The sequence below is a fragment of the Somniosus microcephalus genome, chromosome 23 (assembly GCF_052327205.1).
Source record: "Somniosus microcephalus isolate GS21.2 chromosome 23, FLI_Smic_1.0, whole genome shotgun sequence".
NCBI lineage: Eukaryota > Metazoa > Chordata > Chondrichthyes > Squaliformes > Somniosidae > Somniosus > Somniosus microcephalus.
The window spans coordinates 15,096,585-15,117,646 of record NC_141009.1 but is presented as its reverse complement, the minus strand read 5'-3'; the positions used below and the strand labels follow the sequence as shown (position 1 = coordinate 15,117,646).

General features: G+C 50.4%; 1 protein-coding gene across 1 annotated transcript in view; it reads right to left on the bottom strand.

Annotated features, from left to right (window-relative positions):
- prdm12a (PR domain containing 12a) overlaps nt 1-13,656 on the bottom strand; it is a 29,855-nt gene extending 16,199 nt beyond the window's left edge. Inside the window, exons 1-4 of the mRNA XM_085965974.1 lie at nt 13,378-13,656; nt 11,515-11,705; nt 5,802-5,957; nt 3,578-3,692 (exon numbers count right to left, since the gene is read on the bottom strand). Of these exons, the coding sequence (XP_085822100.1) occupies nt 3,578-3,692; nt 5,802-5,957; nt 11,515-11,705; nt 13,378-13,597 (682 nt within the window). The 5' untranslated portion in view covers nt 13,598-13,656. The remainder of the gene's footprint in view (nt 1-3,577; nt 3,693-5,801; nt 5,958-11,514; nt 11,706-13,377) is intronic.
- Nucleotides 13,657-21,062: the final 7,406 nt, after the last annotated feature.

Here is a 21,062-nt window from a genome sequence, read left to right as displayed (position 1 = left end):
AACCATCTAGACCCAGAGTGTGAAAGGACAGTGTGATAACCCACTGTACCACCCAGACCCAGAGTGTGAAAGGACTGTGTGATAACCCACTGTACCCAGTCCCAGAGTGTGAAAGGACAATGTGATAACCCAGTGTAACCAGTCCCAGAGACTGAAAGGACAGTGTGATAACACACTGCACCGCCGAGTCCCAGAGTGTGAAAGGACAGTGTAATAACCCACAGAAACACGCAGACCCAGAGTGTGAAAGGAAAGTGTGATATCCCACTGTAGACAGTCCCAGAGTTTGAAGATACAGCTTGATAATCCACTGTACCCAGTCTCAGAGTGTGAAAGGACAGTGTGAAAATGCACTGTACCACCCAGTCCCAGAGTGTGAAAGGACAATGTGATAACCCACTGAACCCAGTCCCAGAGTGTGAAAGGACAGTGTGATAACCCACTGTACCACCCAGTCCCAGAGTGCGAACGGACACTGTGATAACCCACTTAACGAGCCAGACCCAGAGCGTGAAAGGACAGTGTGATACCACATTGTACCCTGTCCCAGAGAGTGGAATGACAGTGTGCTAACCCACTGAACCCAGACCCAAAGTGTGAAGATACAGTGTGGTATCCCACTGTACCCAGCCCAGAGTGTGAAAGGACAGTGTGATAACCCACTGTACCCAGTCCCAGAGTGTGAAAGGACAGTGTGATAACCCACTGTACCCAGTCCCAGAGTGTGAAAGGATAGTGTGATAACCCACTGCACCCAGTCCCAGAGTGTGTAAGGACAATGTGATAGCCCAGTGTAACCAGTCCCAGAGTGTGAAAGGACAGTGTGGTAACCCACTGAAGCACCCAATCCCAGAGTGTGAAAGGACAGTGTGATAACCCACGGCACCCAGTCCCAGAGTGTGAAAGGACAGTGTGATAACCCACTGAACCCCGTCCCAGAGTATGAACGGTCAGTTTGATAAGCCACTGAACCATCCAGACCCAGAGTGTGAAAGGACAGTGTGATAACCCACTGTACCACCCAGACCCAGCGTGTGAAAGGATTGTGTGATAACCCACTGTACCCAGTGCCAGAGTGTGAAGATACAGTGTGATAACCCACTGTTCCATTCCTAGAGTGTGAAACGACAGTGTGATAACCCACTGTACCCAGTCCCAGAGTGTGAAAGGACAATGTGATAACCCAGTGTAACCAGCCCCAGAGTGTGAAAGGACAGTGTGATAACACACTGCACCACCGAGTCCCAGAGTGTGAAAGGACAGTGTGATAACCCATTGTAGCCAGTCCCAGAGTTTGAAGATACAGCTTGATAATCCACTGTACCCAGTCCCAGAGTTTGAAAGGACAGTGTGAAAATGCACTGAACCCAGTCCCAGAGTGTGAAAGGACAATGTGATAACCCACTGTATCCAGTCCCAGAGTGTGAAAGGACAGTGTGCTAACCCACTGAACCCAGTCCCAGAGTGTGAAGATACAGTGTGATATCCCACTATACCCAGCCCAGAGTGTGAAAGGACAGTGTGATAACCCACTGTAACCAGTCCCAGAGTGTGAAAGGACAGTGTGCTAACCCACTGAACCCAGTCCCAGAGTGTGAAGATACAGTGTGATATCCCACTATACCCAGCCCAGAGTGTGAAAGGACAGTGTGATATCCCACTGCACCCAGTCCCAAAGTGTGAAAGGACAGTGTGATAACCCACTGTATCCAGTCCCAGAGTGTAAAGATACAATGTGAAATCTCACTGTACCCAGCCCCAGAGTGTGAAAGGACAGTGTGATAACCCACTGCACCCGGTCCCAGAGTGTGAAAGGACAGTGTGCTAACCCACTGAACCCAGTCCCAGAGTGTGAAAGGACAGTGTGATAACCCAGTGAACCACCTAGTCCCAGAGTGTGAAAGGACAGTGTGATATCCCACTGCACCCAGTCCCAATGTGTGAAAGGACAGTGTGATAACACACTGTACCCAGTCCCAGAGTGTAAAGATACAATGTGATATCTCACTGTACCCAGCCCCAGAGTGTGAAAGGACAGTGTGATAACCCACTGTACCCAGTTCCAGAGTGTGAAAGGACAGTGTGATAACCCACTGTACCCAGTTCCAGAGAGTGAAAGGACACTGTGATAACCCACTTAACGAGCCAGACCCAGAGCGTGAAATGACAGTGTGATAGCCCATTGTACCCAGTCACAGAGTGTGCAGATACAGTGTGATAACACACAGTACCATAGAGTGTGAAAGGACAGTGTGATACCCCACTGTAACCAGTTCCGGAGTGTGAAAGGACAGTTTGATAACACACTGAACCCAGTCCCAGAGTGTGAAAGGACAGTGTGATAACCCACTGAACCACCCAGTCCCAGCGTGTGAAAGGACAGTGTGATAACACACTGTACCATTCCCAGAATGTGAAAGGAGCGTGGTAACCAACTGTACCCAGTCCCAGAGTTTGAAAGGACAGTGTGGTAACCCACTGTAGCATTCCCAGAGTGTGAAAGGACAGTGTGATAACCCACTGAACCATCCAGACCCAGAGTGTGAAAGGACAGTGTGATAACACACTGTACCATTCCCAGAGTGTGAAGGGAGTGTGGTAACCAACTGTACCCAGACCCAGAGTGTGAAGTGACAGTGTGAAAACCCATTGAGCCACCCCAGCCCCCTAATTCTAAAGTTTCCTTTAGTTTAGTGCAATAAACTCCTAAAATGATCATTTTTTGACAATTTGCAGTGTCTGTGAGACCAAGACAGGAGCCTTGAATTGTGATATTAGTGCACGAATATATAACATATTTTTCACCAAATTACTTTTGCCCACTACTTTACCAAAGGCATTAACCCACAGGATCCGTGCACATAAGATATTGCACAGCATCAGTTCCAGGCTTGAGGCGGTAGTGAAAGCCTGTCCTCATCAGCAACTAACCAGCCACCCTCCAGGCTCACAGCGGAAGTGAAACTGGCAAAAGGTACTGGACGGTAATCAGTGCCCACTGATGGATAGCAAAACCCGGGGGAGGGGGGGGGGGGGCGGGTGATGTTTGTATTTATGTACAAACAAGTAATTCTGGAGTGAAAGCTAACAATTGAATATTATCTAGAAATGAGCAATCTACATGGTGTCTATGCTGACACCTGTTTAAAATTCTGCAACAATATTGGCCCCTAGACTCTGAAACACTCTCCTTTCTGCCCTTCCCACCTCTCTCCTCACCTCCAATGCTCTTCTCAGAATGTAACTCTTTAATCACAACGTTGGTCAACTCCCCGAACTCTTCTCCTGTGACAGCTCAGGACCTGTTCCTGCCTTGGGACGTTTTATTTTAGTGACACTGCTACTGTGATGCGAACTACTGCTGCACACTCAACATTGCAGTAATGCTGTTCAACGATTTTAAATTGCAAGGCCATCTCTGCGGGGTAACAGATACGATTAATCGATACGAGTTTTTTGATTTGATAGTGTTTAAATAATCGGAGTCTCCATTCCTTAACGCCGCCCCCCCCCCCCCCCCCTAATCGGCCCCGTCAGCCTCTGCTAGAGTTGTTCCACTAGTGTTAACAGTAATTACCATCTTTGTTCTTTTTCCTGTGTTCCTCCTCCATCCCTGGGACTCCTGGGATCCCGAGGAATGTGTTCTGTGTATTTCCGTACCACACCAGCAGCTCCTGGTCGGGGGGAATAGTCTAAGGGGAGCAGAGAAAGAGAATAGGGCTTTGCTTTAATTCCCGTAACTATTATGGTATTATAACGTTTGACTGCTGATATACAGTGTTAAACTTTACGTACATCTGCTCCACATCTACAGAGCTTTACGTCCATGATGTAGACACCGTGAATACCTCCCTTTTTATGCCTCGAATTTGATGCTTATCAAAGTGTGAGATATCAGTGCATTCCCCCCCCCCCCCCGCCGCCCCTTCAGACTCTCGTGTCTGCAGCCAGCGCTCCCAGTCAGGTACAGTTTGGGTTGGGCATAGAATAAGTCTCCTGCCGCTCTGTCCCACCAAGCGTTTCTAGATCAGGTACAGCACAGGTTGGATGCAGAGTGAAGCTCCCTCTAATCCACCCCAACCCGAGGAGCTGCTGTGAGAATGGTCCAATGTAATTTCACAATAAGAAAAAAAAACTTTTGTCCCATCATTCTGGGTTCCATTCAAACCAGGCGAAAGGGATGTTCCAGCGCGTGTCAGTCAGAGGCTCAGTGGGTAGCACTCTCTCGCCTCTGAGTCAGAAGTCCCACTCCAGAGGCTTGAGCGCAAAAATCCAGGCTGACATTCCAGTGCAATGCTGAAGGAGTGCCGCACTGTCGGAGGTGCCTCTTTCGGATGAGAAGCTAAACCGAGGGCCCGTCTGCTCTCTCAGGTGGACCTAAGAGATCCCATGGCACTATTTCTTAGAAGAGCGGGAGAGTTATCCCTGGTGTCCTGGCCAATATTTATCCTTCAACCAACGTAACACAAACAGATTATCTGGTCATTATCACATTGCTGTTTGTGGGAGCTTGCTGTGCGCAACAGTGACTACACTTCAAATGTACTTCATTGGCTGTAAAGCGCTTTGGGACGTGGTGAAAGGTGCTATATAAATGTAAGTCTTTCTTTTTTTTTAACACCCCGTTTCCTTGTGCCCTTCAAAGTACAAGAGGAGAAAGGAATTGTTTAACAAAAGCATCAAAAAAAAATTGTCAAATGTCCACCAATGGTGTACTGTTAGCTGGACTTAGGGTAAACAATGGAATAAGGGGGGGGGGGGGGGGAAGAGGAAAACAGAGCCAAAGGTCTCCCCCAGACTGATCCTCCTGCTAGAAACACGCGGGTGACGGCCAGCTGATCTGTGATGCTTCCATGGTTAAATAGCTCACAATTCGCTGTCTGTACTTACACTTGAAGAGGGGTCATTTGGGCTCAGTAGTTCAGGCTGACCAGTGCCCTTCGAACCGAACCGAACCCCAACAACAGTCAACACCTCCAGCAGCGTTTACATGGGAGCAAGTGAGAGGGAAAATACACCGCCCTAAAAAATCTAAAACAGCCGAGTAACCAGCAAGCAATGCTTCTGCGTGATTCTGACAGAACAAACGAGATCAGAAGATTTCTGGTTAAGAACGCTGGCCTTTGCGATTTCCGCTGTGCAATAGGACCGTTTTAAGTGAGACACTTTCAGTGGTGTCACTTCTAGTGCCCTGATGGTTAACTGGTCTGGAATCAATTGTAGGACCAGACTGGCCCAGGATTATACCGGGTGGTCATGTAATACGGAGCCGTGGGCTGATTGCTACATGACGGGTTTATAAATGAAGGTTCACGGCAGTGCCGTATATGAATATATGAAAGACACATTTTCATATCTATAAACACAAAACTGCAGAAGTTGGGAATCTGAACAATGTTTTGACGAAGTTCACACCCGGCACGTTAACTAATCTCTTGTCTCCACAGATTGTGGAGGATCTACAGTCTCTGCTTTTATTATAGATAACTATCTGTATGTTTATCCCTCTGTAAATTATGCCCCATCTTCAGTCCACCTGTTCTCACAACCTCCTGAACACCAGATATGGTCACCAGGAACTAGGGACTGACTCTGCTGCCCAGCTCGATGTAGCACGATCCCACAGCCCGCTCTCGGCTCGGCTCGGCTCGGACTGGAGCGGGGCTCGAACCTGCAATAATCCCCACTCGCTCACCAACCACAATCACACCCAGGATACAGTGTGAAAACACAGCCCGCCTGGAGCCGGCTAAACCCTTCCTGCCACAAGCCTCTGCTCTGCAGGCTGGGTTCCTCCTCACCTCGGTGGCTTTATAGTAGATGTTGTTTCCTATCTGGACCACTTCCAAGTTTTGCTCCTGCTCATTCCTCGCACACTTGATGTAGGTCATCCAGCTCCGGTGGTCCTCCTGGCTGGCGTCAATGAAATATCGGACCGTGCCATCGTCATTGAAAACCTGGGACAGAGGGGGAGAGGGAGCCGTCAATTCAGACCCGGGACACCGACACCCACACTGACCCGGGACACTGAAACTGACCCGGGACACCAACACTGACACTGACCCGGGACAGACACTAACCCCGGGACACTGAAACTGACCCGGGACACCGACACTGACCCAAGACAGCGACACTGACCCTGGACACCGACACTGACACTGACCCGGGACAGACACTAACCCGGGACACTGACACTGACCCAGGACACCGACACAGACACTGACCCGGGACAAACACTAACCCGGGACACTGAAACTGACCCAGGACACCGACACAGACACTGACCCGGGACAAACACTAACCCGGGACACTGAAACTGATCCGGGACACCGAAACTGACACTGACACGGGACACTGACACTAACCTGGGACACTGACACTGACCCGGGGCACTGACACTAACCTGGGACACTGACACTGACCCGGGACAGACTCGCCATTCATTGCCTCTGTGTGTTTTGTATTAACAGGAATATCAGGAAACCCCACTGGATTCATTCACAAACAGATGGGACAATGGGCGGGGAGTGTTTTGAGGAAACGATGCACAGAATTGGGGACATTATGTTTTTCTGCGAAAACAATAACCTCCCCCCCCCCCACCCCGCCGCCTAAAGATCGTGACCTTCTAAAACACACATTCAAATGTTTCCATCCAATTCTATCCTGATTGAGCTGCTGAAAGGCAAACCTTCACCTGGTGTCCCAGGGAGACGGACACAACACTTGTGATGGTTTCCAACAAATGTCCTCCTTTCCCCCAAACCCGAACCCGGTTGGAATATCTGCACCCTGCTCCTGTCCAACGCGACTTCACCCCCTGAACCCCAAACTCCACCCGGGCTCCACCTGGCTTGAAATGCCCAGCCCCCAACTGGCCTTCCATGTCTGATCAAGAAACCTACACTTGAAACTCCCGAGAGCCAGAAATGGCCAAAATGCGAGAGAGTTTGTTTCAGGCGATTCAGTCCCAAACTGGAGCAGCTCCCGGAGGAAAGTCCACTGTCAGTGAAACTGACCGAGATCGAAGGGAGCCGCAGTTCCTGACAGCACAGAAGGAGGCCATTCGGCCCGTCGCGCCAGTGCCGGCTCTGTAAAAGTGTTGTCCAATTTAATCCCCCACCCCTGCCTTTCCCCCATCACCCAAATTGGTCCTCTTCACCAGCTCATCCTAAACCCTGATGACCCTGGGGAGAGTCACCCTGAACCCTGGGGAGAGTCACCCTAACCCTGAGGACCCTGGGGAGAGTCACCCTGAACCCTGAGGACCCTGGGGAGAGTCACCCTGAACCCTGGGGAGAGTCACCCTGAACCCTGGGGAGATTCACCCTGAACCCTGTTGACCCTGGGGTGATTCACCCTAAACCCTGAGGACCCTGGGGAGAGTCACCCTGAACCCTGAGGACCCTGGGGAGAGTCACCCTGAACCCTGGGGAGAGTCACCCTAACCCCGAGGACCCTGGGGAGAGTCACCCTGAACCCTGGGGAGAGTCACCCTGAACCCTGAGGAGAGTCACCCTAAACCCTGAGGAACCTGGGGAGAGTCACCCTGAACCCTGGGGAGAGTCACCCTAAACCCTGAGGAACCTGGGGAGAGTCACCCTGAACCCTGGGGAGAGTCACCCTAAACCCTGAGGAACCTGGGGAGAGTCACCCTGAACCCTGGGGAGAGTCACCCTAAACCCTGAGGAACCTCGGGAAAGTCACCCTGAACCCTGGGGAGAGTCACCCTGAACCCTGGGGAGAGTCACCCTAAACCCTGATGACCCTGGGGAGAGTCACTCTGAACCCTGAGGACCCTGGGGAGATTCACCCTAAACCCTGAGGAACCTGGGGAGAGTCACCCTGAACCCTGGGGAGAGTCACCCTAAACCCTGAGGAACCTGGGGAGAGTCACTCTGAACCCTGAGGACCCTGGGGAGATTCACCCTGAACCCTGAGGACCCTGGGGAGATTCACCCTGAACCCTGTTGACCCTGGGGTGATTCACCCTAAACCCTGAGGAACCTGGGGAGAGTCACTCTGAACCCTGAGGACCCTGGGGAGATTCACCCTGAACCCTGTTGACCCTGGGGTGATTCACCCTAAACCCTGAGGACCCTGGGGAGAGTCACCCTAAACCCTGAGGACCCTGGGGGGAGTCACCCTGAACCCTGAGGACCCTGGGGAGAGTCGCCCTGAAGACCCTGGAGAAGATCACCCTGAACCCTAAGGACCCTGGGGAGAGTCACCCTGAACCCTGAGGACCCTGGAGAAGATCACCCTCAGACTTCCTGGAGGGTAGAACTGCAGTCCAGAAAGGAGTCAACTATTTCATGAGAGAAGGGACGGGGGAGAAAGCTGAAGAGGAAGAAAAAAAGTGAGTTTGAAAAGTGATTTTTTTTTTAAAAACACACTGAAATGGTTAAATGTCCTGAAAAGCTCTGGGACCAGGCAGAGTTTTCTATTTATAGATTAGAATGGTTTCAATTAGAATCAATATTTAAAAAAAGTAAAATATAGACAAATCCAAAAAATACTTGTAAAAGCAAAATTGATATTAAACCGAAACCATCAGAGAGAGAGACAGAGAAAGACACCGTGTAAGAGACAGAGAGACAGATGGAGACAGAGATGGGGAACAAGAGAGAGAGATAACCTCTATAACCCCTATGCATGGAGTGTTATTCTGTACAGCCAATGTAATTTTTTCTGGTCAGTCCAAGTGTCTTGACACATGTGAGAAATCCACCAACTTGTTTAAGAGAGTGTCCAAACCAAAGTACTCAACAATCTACACAAGTAGACTTTCTACTGGCACAATGCGAGATGCACACACTCTCCCCATTGGGACAGTCCCAAAACACTGAATTCCACAGAATATAGATACAGGTTGACAGAACCAAGACTTTGTAGCCTCCAAAGTCTGTTCTGGGGCACTGCCAGAGTTGAAATAAATAAAACGGTGTAACCAACCACCACAGAACACTGGCAAGCTTCCCACCGCTTGTTACCCAACCAGTTTGGGCATTGGCTTCCACAGGTTATGTTGGGCTGAGGGGGAAGAACCCCACCCCCAACAACAGGTCTACCCCTCCTAGATCTAATACTGAGTCAAATTGGCTGGTACCAATAATCCAAGAGTGTGGAGTGTTACCCCTACAACCCATGTGTGTGGTCTGATATCCTGTATAACCCCCGTGTGGAATGTTATTCCCTATAACCCTTATGTGGAGTAAGACCTGTTACCCCATGTTATTCCCTACAATTCCAGTGTGTGTGGTGTAATATCCCATATAACCAGGTGTGTGGGGTGTTGTCCCCTATAACCAGGTGTGTGGGGTGCTGTCCCCTAAAATGAAGTGTGCGGGGTGCTGTCCTCTATAACCAGGTGTGCGGGGTACTGTCCCCTATAACCAGGTGTGTGGGATGCTGTCCCCTATAAGTAGGTGTGTGGGCTGCTGTCCCCTATAAGCAGGTGTGCAGGGTGCTGCCCCCTATAAGCAGGTGTGCTGGGTGCTGTCCCCTATAACCAGGTGTGTGGGATGTTGTTCCCCATAAGCAGGTGTGTGGGATGTTGTCCCCTATAACCAGGTGTGCTGGGTTTTGTCCCCTATAACCAGGTGTATGGGGTGCTGTCCCCTATAACCAGCTGTGTGGGGTGCTGTCCTCTGTAACCAGGTGTGTGGGGTGCTGTCCCCTATAAGCCAGTGTGAGTGCTGTCCCCTATAACCAGGAGTGTGGGGTGCTGTCCCCTATAAGCAGGGTGTGCGGTGTGCTGTCCCCTATAAGCAGATGTGCAAGGTGCTGTCCCTTATGACCAAGTGTGTGGGGTGCCGTCCCCTATAAGGTGTGTGGGGTGCTGTCCCCTATAAGCAGGTGTGTGGGGTGGTGTCCCCTATAAGCAGGTGTGCGGGGTGCTGTCCACTATAACCAGGTGCGCGGGATGCTGTCCCCTATAACCAGGTGTGTGGGGTGCTGACCCCTATAAGGAGTGTGGGGTGCTGTCCCCTATAAGTAGATGTGCAGGGTGTTGTCCCTTATAACCAGGTGTGTGAGGTGCTGTCCCCTATATCCAAGTGTGTGGGTGCTGTCTCCTATAAACAGGTGTGTGGGGTGCTGTCTCATATAAGGTGTGCGACGTGCTGTCCCCTATAATCAGGTGTGCAGGGTGCAGTCCCCTATAAGCAGGTTTGCGAGGTGCTGTCCCCTATAACTAGTGTGTGAGATGTTGTCCCCTATAACCAGGTGTGTGGGGTGCTGTCCCATATAACCAGGTGTGCGGGATGCTGTCTCCTACAACAAGGTGTGTGGGATGTTGTTCCCTATAACTAGGTGTGTGGGGTGCTGTCCCATATAACCAGGTGTGCGGGATACTGTCTCCTACAACAAGGTGTGTGGGATGTTGTTCCCTATAACTAGGTGTGTGGGGTGCTGTCCCATATAACCAGGTGTGCGGGATGCTGTCTCCTACAACAAGGTGTGTGGGATGTTGTTCCCTATAAGCAGGTGTGTGGGATGTTGTTCCCTATAACCAGGTGTGTGGGATGCTGTCCCCTATAACCAGATGTGCGGGTTGCTGTCCCCTATAAGCAGGTGTGTTGGTTGTTGTCCCCTATAAGCAGGTGTGCATGGTGCTGTCCCCTTTAACCAGGTGTGCAGGGTGTTGTCCTCTATAAACAGGTGCGTGTGGTGTTGTCCCCTATAACCAGGTGTGCGGGATGTTGTCCCCTATAATTAGGTAAGTGGGGTGCTGTCCCCTAGAACCAGGCGTGTGGAATGTTGTTCCCTATAGCCAGGTGTGCGGGGCGCTGTCCCCTATAAGCAGGTGTGTGAAAACTGCTGTCTCCTATAAGCAGGTGTGCGGGTGCTGTCCCCTATAAGCAGGTGTGCTGGGTTTTGTCCCCTATAAGTAGCTGTGTGGGGTGCTGTCCTCTGTAACCAGGTGTGTGGGGTGCTGTCCCCTATAAGCCGGTGTGAGTGCTGTCCCCTATAACCAGGAGTGTGGGGTGCGGTCCCCTATAAGCAGATGTGCAAGGTGCTGTCCCTTATGACCAAGTGTGTGGGGTGCTGTCCCCTATAAGTAGGTGTGTGGGGTGCTGTCCCCTATAAGCAGGTGTGTGGGGTGATGTCCCCTATAAGGTGTGCTGGGTACTGTCCCCTATAACCAGGTGTGTGGGTGCTGTCCCCTATAAGTAGGTGTGTGGGGTGCTGTCCCCTATAACCAGGTGTGTGGGGTGCTGTCTCCTATAACCAGCAGTGCAGGGTGCTGTCCCCTATAACCAGGTGTGTGGGGTGCTGCCCCCTATAAGCAGGTGCGTGAGTGCTGTCCCCTATAAGGTGTGTGAGTGCTGTCTCCTATAGGCAGGTGTGTGGGGTGCTGTCCCCTCTAACCAGGTGTGCTGTCCCCTATAACCAGGTGTGTGGGGTGTTGTCTCCTCTCAGCAGGTGTGCGGGGGGCTGTCCCCTATAAGCGGGTGTGCGGGGTGCTGTCCCCTATAAGCGGCTGTGTCGCCCAGCGCCCCTGCTCCTTACCTCCCACATCAGGTTGTTGTTCTTGTACAGGTCCACGTGTTCCGGGGAGATGACTCTACCGGTGAAGGGACCCATCTCGGTGGCGGGTTTGATCCAAGTCTTGGAGAAGATGCCCAGCCCCTCCCCGGGGATGGAGCTCTGGGCTATAATCACCTCGGAGGGCAGCACCAGGCTCGACAGCTTCTGAACTTCTGCAGCGGAGGGAAGGAGGAGCTTGGTGAAAGTTTAGCACTGAAGACCCTGACCACAGCAACACAACGGTGCGCGACTCTGACTGGGGACTGGGGGGGCTTAAAATAATTAAAGTCGGCGGATCAAATGTATCCGTCTTAAAGGAAAGGTCCAGGAGAGACAGAGATTGAAATTATATTTAGTAGATGATATTTAAGATAATCTTGCCAAGAACGAAACTGCGCTCATGGTTCAGTTATTATGGATCTTAGGTGCTAAATAAAACTGGAATGGCCGGAGGAAATTGTATAAAATGAACATTCAGAAGTTTAAGGAAATAAATAAGAATTTGGAGAACGGATTTCATTTGAAGATTGTGATTCTACAGGATTGCAGCGGCAGAGTGAGGTGGCCACATTGCTTTAAAAAAACACCCAAGGAACGGCGTGGACCGATCGGGCCGGATTCGGGCACTGAGCACCACAGTGTGAAAGGCACTGAGGCTCAGAGTGCAGCAGTCAGAGGTCGGGCCGCTGGCTGGGAGAGCGGCTTAGAAAGCACACTCGTTGGGCAAGAACGAAACTTTCCTCTCTCTCTCTCTCTCTCTCCCTGCACAGATTTGGTTCGTTAAATTAGGGATTTTTTTCAGGTCAGAAATGCAGGTGTATTTAAAATAAAGGCTCCCGTCCCCTAAACAAACGCACACACACACGATTTACCCATTAAAAGCGTAATAGCGCTGTACACGCTGGGGAGCGAGTGGCTAAATAGCGCCCATTACCCTGAATCCAGACCCTGGCTGGCAGTCTGTGCCACTCACTGTTGGGCACCTGTTAACCTGCCCATTACAGGCAGACTCTGACAGTTCGCCTTCTCTCCCTCTCATTCCTGGCTTTAACATTTAAAAAAAATAAACCAAATAAGCATTTTCAACTCGCCACCTCCTCCGCTCCCATTCACAATGGGTAAAGGTGATTCCATTGGAACCCGAATCAAATCAATTGATATGGAATCAAAATAGAATTCTCTTTCAATCGGGAATTGGCTCTGTACTAAAACAAGGAAAGGTTGGCAGGGCTGTGGGGAAAGAGCAGGGGAGTGGGACTAGTTGGAGATCTCTCCCAGAGAGCCGGCACAGACACGGTGGGCCGAATGGCCTCCTCCTGTGCTGTATGAATCTATGATTTATATGATAATCTGACTATTCACCTGCACCTTCCATCTCTGTCAGCACAGAACATCCCCCAATATTTCAGATACAAATACAAATCATTTTTCGATCGAAATCCTGGCCGCTGAAGTTTCAAACATTTTTTTAAAAATCCTGTACAATATATAGTTCTCCTTATTTAAACACAACACCCTATTTATTCCTGATCTGTTTCACAATGATCGGCCCAAATTCAATTCATGGTTATATTTCCGTAGTCCTTAAAAAAAAAACATTAAAGCATCGAAATCTATTTTTGCAAAACGCTTAATGGGCAAAAATAGAAATATTATTCTAAATCTCACGAAAGTATTTGAAATGAAACCAAAGAAGTGATTTGAGTTTTATCAAAGCGGGGTCCCGCCTGCGTCTCCGTATTTTGCATCTTTTTTTTACGGGTCTGACTATCAATGATTGCTGAAAGTTGGGAGCAGGTTGTGAGATTGTCCCTCGTTATTCCCCGGTGGCAGCTCCTCACTCACCTCCGGTGAAGGACTGCGCCAGCGCTTCGGCGGTGAAGGCGGTTTTCTGACTGCCGCTGGTGCTTTTGTCTTCGAAAAGTTGTTCTCCCAGAACGTTCCTCCATCGGCCGTACAGAAAGCTGTGAAGGATATCGGAAGTGATGATCTCCGCCAGCGAGAAACCGTGGGGCTTGAAGCCGGCTTTGAGCGCCAGCGCTTCGGACGGCAGGACTGAACCCATGGGGTCTGCGGGAGAGGCGAACCCTCCCCAGTGCCAAGTGGATGCAATGGGCAAGAGCAGAGATGCCGTGGAGGGGGGAGAGGGAGAGACAGAAAGTGTGTGTTGCTCTCGAGCACTCGCCCCCCAAAAAAATCTCTCAGCCCTCTTTATAGCCGCCTGAATGACCCCCTAATTGGTTATTAATGACTCCTGACGTCGCAGGAGAGGCTGGTTACAGGACAGACCCTGAGTGCTTCATTCTGCAGAGAGAGGGAGGGGAGGGAGCGCCCCATCAGCTTTGCCCCGTGCACCTGTTTGAGGATCTCCTCACAGCCCCACAACCTACAGGAACATTATTCTCCTCTGCTTTTTTAAAAAAAATCCAGGGACAATCCTCTAGGTAAGGCCAGCCTTCCCCTGCCTCAAGGGACTAAAGACAATCTATGCAGCCCCCTCCCCTCCCCTCCCTCTCTCTCTCTGCAGCTCCCTGTGCAGGTTCACAGATCCCTGGAGGTGGAGGAGATTGTCAGAGCTGATCACCGGGTGGCACCAGATCACGTCTTTTACGCATCGTTACTCGATTCAAACTTCAATACATATTACAATAAAAATTCCCACAGAGTTTTCACCTAAGTATAGATAAATATAAATACTGGTTCACAATAGTATTAAATCTTCTCGCTTTCAAACCTTTAACTTCTAGAAGTACAGAGGAGGTGAGCCTGTTTGAACCATCACTCAGCTCCCCAGCAACAGCGCGTCCTGAAAGTTAAGGAGACAGAATGAAACTTCGAATATTGCCAGAGAGAGAGAAAGTTGCCAAATTTAATATTCATTGCAGCTGATCAGACGGGGCCGCGCATTGTCAGGAGGGCTACAATATTTGTCGGATTTTCAATAGCCCGCTCCTTATTTCATCTTTCTAAATACATTTTAAATGTTAGACAGCGGCGATTACCGTGATTGATTTGGGACAGAGGCGCAGTCTGGGCCGCAGCGCCCCGCTGATGGAACATCTTTATTCTCCTCTTACTCTCTGCTTCCTCATTCACGGCGATCAGAAATAATGTCAAGACGGATTGAAGTGGAGCGGATTGATCTTTCACGCCCATTCTTGATGAGGGTATTTTTTTTTTTAAATAAAAGCGATCTTTGACACCTAAAGACGTGTTTTTTCTTCTTATTTCTCTCTCCCTAAAATATTGAAGTCCCGGTCAAAGCTGGACAAGTTTAGTGGGCTGGGAGGGAGATGGAATGAATGGAGGTTGGGGGGGGGGGGGGATTAATGATAGAAATATCTCGATATATTTAAAATGCAGAGAGAGAAACGAGTCTGGGGTGGCAGGGTAAAGAAAATTGCGAATGAATGACAGAAGAACATAGATTAGCGAGAGGACAGCTGCCCTTTTTCATTGCAGCCTCCTTTAGAATGTAATAGAGTGGACCCAATGGGTTCTGCACACGCTGGGATCAGTTAGATTTATAGCAGTTTAAACATTTATTACATTCAACAGAAAAAAGGCGAGCAACAGGAAAAAAAGAAAGCCTTCATTCGTTTACAGAGAATAGACCGGGACACCGGGGCGCCTGTTAACTTTTATATGAGATCTTGGATATTTAATATCAGGTCGATTGGAGAATATTTTTTATTACCGATTTCTCTTCGTTTTGATGCCTAGGCAGCAAAAACAAGAAAGGTGATTGTCTGCCTCAAATGGAGTGGTTTAAACAAAATCTCTCCCTCCCGATTCAACATCCGTTGGGAAATCTAGACTCCGAGGCAATCCTCCGTCCCCCAAAATCTTAGTTCACATCGAGCCGAAAGCCCAGAACCCGTCCCCCGCCCACCCAGATCAAATGTGGCAGCTATTTTTAAGGAAACACCTCGTGCATTATCAGAGAAAATCGACGTCTCCAACACTGGGCACAGAGAAAGGACACATTGAATATTAAAAATGTATTTAAAATTGAAAGAGAAAATGGGAGCCGACGGTTAGATTGTTAATCGTTTCAATTTAGATGTGAAACGAATACAACAATATACAACACACAAACTGGACATAGTGTCCACCGCTTTGTATATTGCACATCAACAGAAACTCGACGGTGTTTTTCCAGACGGTGCCGGCTCGCTCTCGCTTGTTCCACTTGCTGCGAGTCTGATCGTTCACTTTTATCAACCGTTAGTTCAAATCTAAATGTTCTTTTATCGTGAATCTCTCCCCCCCCCACCCCGCCCTCCCCAAACACGATCAGAGATTCGGTTAATAAACTATGCGCCTTTCCGATAGAAGCCAACATTCTTAAGAAGACGCCTCTTAAAGTAACGCGACCGAATTGGCAATGTTACCGGCGAGCCCCGGTCTCAGATTGATTCTAGACATTATTATTTAAATGACTTTCTATTTTTTTCCCCACACGCGGTTTTGCCAAAGATCTTCTCCAGCCGTTTAAAATTTCATCTGCTCTTCATTTTTTCCCTCTAATTTGGTCCCTCGTCAAAATGCAAAAGATTTTTTTTTAAACAAAAGTTAAGTCGAACTCTCAGTGCATCGCGTGAATATCCCTTTATTTATTTTTAAAGTTTTAAAGTAAAACTTCTTGGGGAGAACCCCTCACACACACACACACACATTTAAATAGAAAGTTGGAAACGCGTAAATATATTATAGTATTTAGGAGTCTTTCTTTCCAAATTTGGTTCAATGGCTCAAAGCCGCAAACGGCTGTTCCTCGGCTTTCTAATGGAAAATGGCTACAAGATCGCGAGGACAATAGACTTCTGCAAATGTTTTTCAATAGATTAAACTGACTGAGTGGGCATATTTTAAGAAATAGTACACAGGCCCTGAATGGGAGCGCGGGATGAAAGCGGAGTTGGGATTAATAGGTGGCGATGTGCCTCATTTGTTAGGATCAAATTTAATTAGCCCTGTACGACCCTCGACAGACAAAGACCCTCAATATGTATCCAATTTGAAGCTCATTTTGTGGGGGTTTCTGTGCAACAGGCTTCATAAAAGTCAAAGGGAAGAAGGAGCCGTAAAAAAAACAATAAGGAGTTTGGAAAGGCAGGTGACTAACACGCGTAAAGACTGTCCTCTGGCACACACTGAACGGGAGAGATTGGACCCAGCGCTTCTCCTCCCCCAGGTTTCAATCCCTCTCTCCCTCTCTCTCTCTCTGTCTCTTGTGAAAACAGACCAACATGTGAAAGGACTAAAAATACAGCAAAGGATCGAACCAGCTTGTATTAAACAGACATTCTCAAAGCAGACAGCACTTGGGGATGGAAGGGGCTGTGGGAATATCCGCAACTGCTCCCCCCCCCCACCCCCCGGTTCGGAACACGCAGTCTTTGCCCGATAATACAAGGTCATTATTTAAAATGTAACAAGGGGGAATGTTTCAGTTTGGGAAATGGCTACATTGAAGCGGCTGCACCGGCTGGAGGCAGGCAGCGAGGGCCAAGGACACAGGGACAGAGAGGGGCAGATAGAGGGAGGTAGAGAGATTCGAAAGTGGCAGAGGTAGCCAAGGTGAGAGAGAGGAAGAGAGCGAAACAAGAGGAGGCTGAGAGACAGAGACAGGTAGATTGGGAGAGATGGTAGGAGAAACATTAAAGAGAGAGGGAAAGAAAAGGGGAGATTGGAAGACAGATAAATGAGGAGATAAAAATAGAGATAGGTAGATACATACATACATAGATAGATGATTACGGAATTGGTGCTATACATGTTTTAACAGTACTGGTCACCTTTAATACTGCACAGACCTCAGCAGATTTCCAATAGAGCCAAACAGCCAGGCACTATCAGCTCCTGTTTCCCATTTCTCTATGGATCGGTGTCTATCTGAGTGATGCCCCCGAATCCAGTGAAGCCCCGTGCCCACCTGCCCCGTGCCCACCTGCCCCGAGCCCACCTGCCCCGAGCCAACCTGCCCCGTGTCCACCTGCCCCGTGGCCTCATGCCTACCTGCCCCGTGGCCATCTACGCCATGTCCACTTGCACCATGCCTGCCTGCCCGGGCCCACCTGCCCCATGCCCACCTGCCCCGTGTCCACCTGCCCTGTGCCCATCTGCCCTGTGTCCACGTCCCGTGTCCACCTGCCCCATATCCACCTGTCCTGTGCCCACCTGCCCCGTGTCCACCTGTCCTGTGCCCACCTGCCCTGTGTCCACCTGCCCCGTGTCCACCATCCCGTGCCCACCTGCCCCGTGTCCACCATCCCGTGTCCACCTGCCCCGTGCCCACCTGCCCTGTGTCTACCTGCCCCGTGTCCACCTGCCCCGTGCCCACCTGCCCCGTGCCCACCTGCCCCATGCCCACCTGCCCCATGCTCACCATCCCATGCCCATCTGCCCCATGTCCACGTCCTGTGTCCACCTGCCCCGTGTCCACCTGTCTTGTGCCCACTTGCCCTGTGTCCACCTGCTCCGTGTCCACCTGCTCCGTGTCCACCTGCTCCGTGCCCACTTGCCCTGTGTCCACCTGCTCCGTGTCCACCATCCCGTGTCCACCTGCTCCGTGTCCACCTGCTCCGTGTCCACCTGCTCCGTGTCCACCTGCTCCGTGTCCACCATCCCGTGCCCACCTGCCCCGTGTCCACGTCCTGTGTCCACCTGCCCTGTGTCCACCTGTCTTGTGCCCACTTGCCCTGTGTCCACCTGCCCTGTGTCCACCTGCTCCGTGTCCACCTGCTCCGTGTCCACCATCCCGTGCCCACCTGCCCCGTGCCCACCTGCCCCGTGTCCACCTGCCTCGTGTCCACCTGTCCTGTGTCCACCTGTCTTGTGCCCAGTTGCCCTGTGTCCACCTGCTCCGTGCCCACCTGCCCCGTGCCCTTGTCCACCTGTTCCTGGGGAGATTGCTTCCTCCAGCACTCACCTGGAGACAAGTGTAACCTGAATACTTGTGGAGTGGCGAGTACTGAGCTTAACTGCAGAAGCCCTCACTCTTCCAATATAGACTCCCATTCACACAGACTTCTAGGCGGCGCCCTTTTGAAACGGATTCGATTTCATTTCAGTTTTGCTTCACTAACCGGCCCTTCGGAAAACTGCCCAAAGGCCATCAAATTGTGGTAGAGATTCATTGGACAGCAGTCGTTTCATTTCTCCTTTTTAGACAGCGGAATTGGGAGGGCGAACACCAAGGGCGGGTTAATCGATACCCTGTGGGTTAATCGATACCCGGCGGGATAAACTCCTCTCAGGTGCCGGGTCTCTGGGGGCCGGGATCGGGTGTTGGAAGCCAGATCAAGCGGGGTTTCCAGCCGGGATGTCCCCCCACACTCAGACCTACAACAAGAGTTACAAAAGCCGGAAACCCCACAGTCCAAACCAGGCAATCTCCGGTAAAAGACACAATCAAACGCCGCAGGTAAACGGCATTGGCCAGAAAAGGTGGTTAGACCAGAAGACAGGACAGTGCGGGGACACAGTGTAACATTATGAAGAATTAACAAGCTGGTTAAAGCTCTGAGAAGCGGGGTTCAGGTCAACAGTGCTGCAGTCTGGACACTTTGTTCAAAGATTTTTTGATACAATATCACACACCTGTATATGTTAGCCTGTGTTCTGTTGCCGCTCTGTATCTGCCAGGTGGTTTTAACAATTCTTTATATGTAGAAAGGTGTCATTTTATAGCACCTTTCACAACCTATCTAAGCTGCCTCTCACTTCTTTGCCGCAAGCGCTTTATTGTCCTGTCCAAATGCACGCTCCGAGCGGAGTGTGATCTCTAAAGGTGCTTCTCAAAAGCAGCTGAGTGAAAGGGCGATTCCAACAATGATTTGGAGCTGAGACTGCAACACCCACCCTAGGGGACACTCCAGGACAGAACTGAGGGGGATTCTGTACCGAGGGGGGATTCTGTACCGAGGGGGGACTCTGTACCGAGGGGGGATTCTGTATTTTGGGGAGATTCTGTACCGAGGGGAGATTCTGTATTTTGGGGGGATTCTGGATTTTGGGGGATTCTGGATTTTGGGGGATTCTGGATTTTGGGGGAAATCTGTATTTTGGGGGAATCTGTATTTTGGGGAATCTGTATTTTGGGGGATTCTGTATTTTGGGGAATCTGTATTTTGGGGGGTGACGTAATAAAACTCACTACGCACTTGGTTTGAGCATTAAGCAAGGCTTTAATCAACTTATTTCAGAACATGGAGGTCTAGTTGTATCCACTTGTCTTTACAAAATGTCCCTGGCAAGCTGGGGCCAGCGCCCGAGTATTTATACTCCTTGGTCGGCGCCACCAGCTGGCCGTCCAGTGTTATTTCATAGGTAGTTTCTCGATGATGAGATTTATGACATTCTTGCTGCCTAAAAGATTTGGAAGTCCGACGACTTCCTCTTAACGGATTAGGCGGATCACAAATAGCCGCAGTCTTTTAGATTTTTGTTTATGGCCAGAAGGCACGTCTCCCCGGATCGTGTCTTGATCCCTGGGCCGCTTGATCTGTGCCGGTGGATTGACAGGGCCCGTGTTGCTCTGATCGACCCGAGGGAGGCTGGGGAGATCGTGACTCCGGGTGCGGGTCCCCACAGGCACAGGCGGAGAACTGGCATTGTCCCGTTGGTTAGCCAGAGATTGACCCGTGGCCTGGCCCGGGGTGGCCATCCCACGGGGAGCGCTCGGCTCCCCGAGCGGATCCGGCGGGGCAGCCGGCAGATCCCTCGATGTCCCCAGGTAGGGCATCATCCTCGGGAGAGTGCAGAGAGTCGGCCTCATCCCCGCGGGTCCCTCCCTCAGTCGGGTCCGCGGAACCAGCCGGACAGGGAGCCAGGTCCCGGAGCGAAACGGTGGACTCCCGGCCATATGGGTACCGCACGTGTGTGTACGTGGGGTTGATGTCTGTAAGTTCTACCTCATCGACTAGAGGATCAGTTTTCGACGATCGGACGAACCTTCGGCGCAGCACGGGGCCAGGAGCTTCCAACCATGATGGCAGAGACGTCCCATGGGTGGAGTGACGCTGGAAGCTGAAGAATCGCTCGTGAGGTGTGACATTGGTAGAAGTAGAAAGGACTGACCTGATGGAATGCAACGCGTCAGGGAGCATAGTTTCCCACTGCTGGTCTGGTAGATTGCGTGACCTCAGCGCAAGATGAACAGCGTTCCAAATGATAGCGTTGTATCTCTCAACCTGTCCGTTACCGATGGGATGGTACGGTGTTGTTTTACTTGTGGCGATTCCCCGTTGGGAGAGATAACTTTTTAGTTCGCTTGACATGAAGGAGGGACCCGATCAGAGTGGATGAAATTGGCCGTACCGCAAAGGGAAAAGACTTGATCAAGGCATTTGATCATTGTGGAAGTAAGCATATTGGGACAGGGGAAAGCAAAGGGAAAGCGTGAATATTCGTCCACCATAGTCAGTAAGTAGGTGTTCTGCATTGAGGAAGGCAATGGCCTTTAAAGTCAATGCTGAGTTACTGCATAGCGTGTATGAGCGAGCCATCTGATGGACGGAAGAATT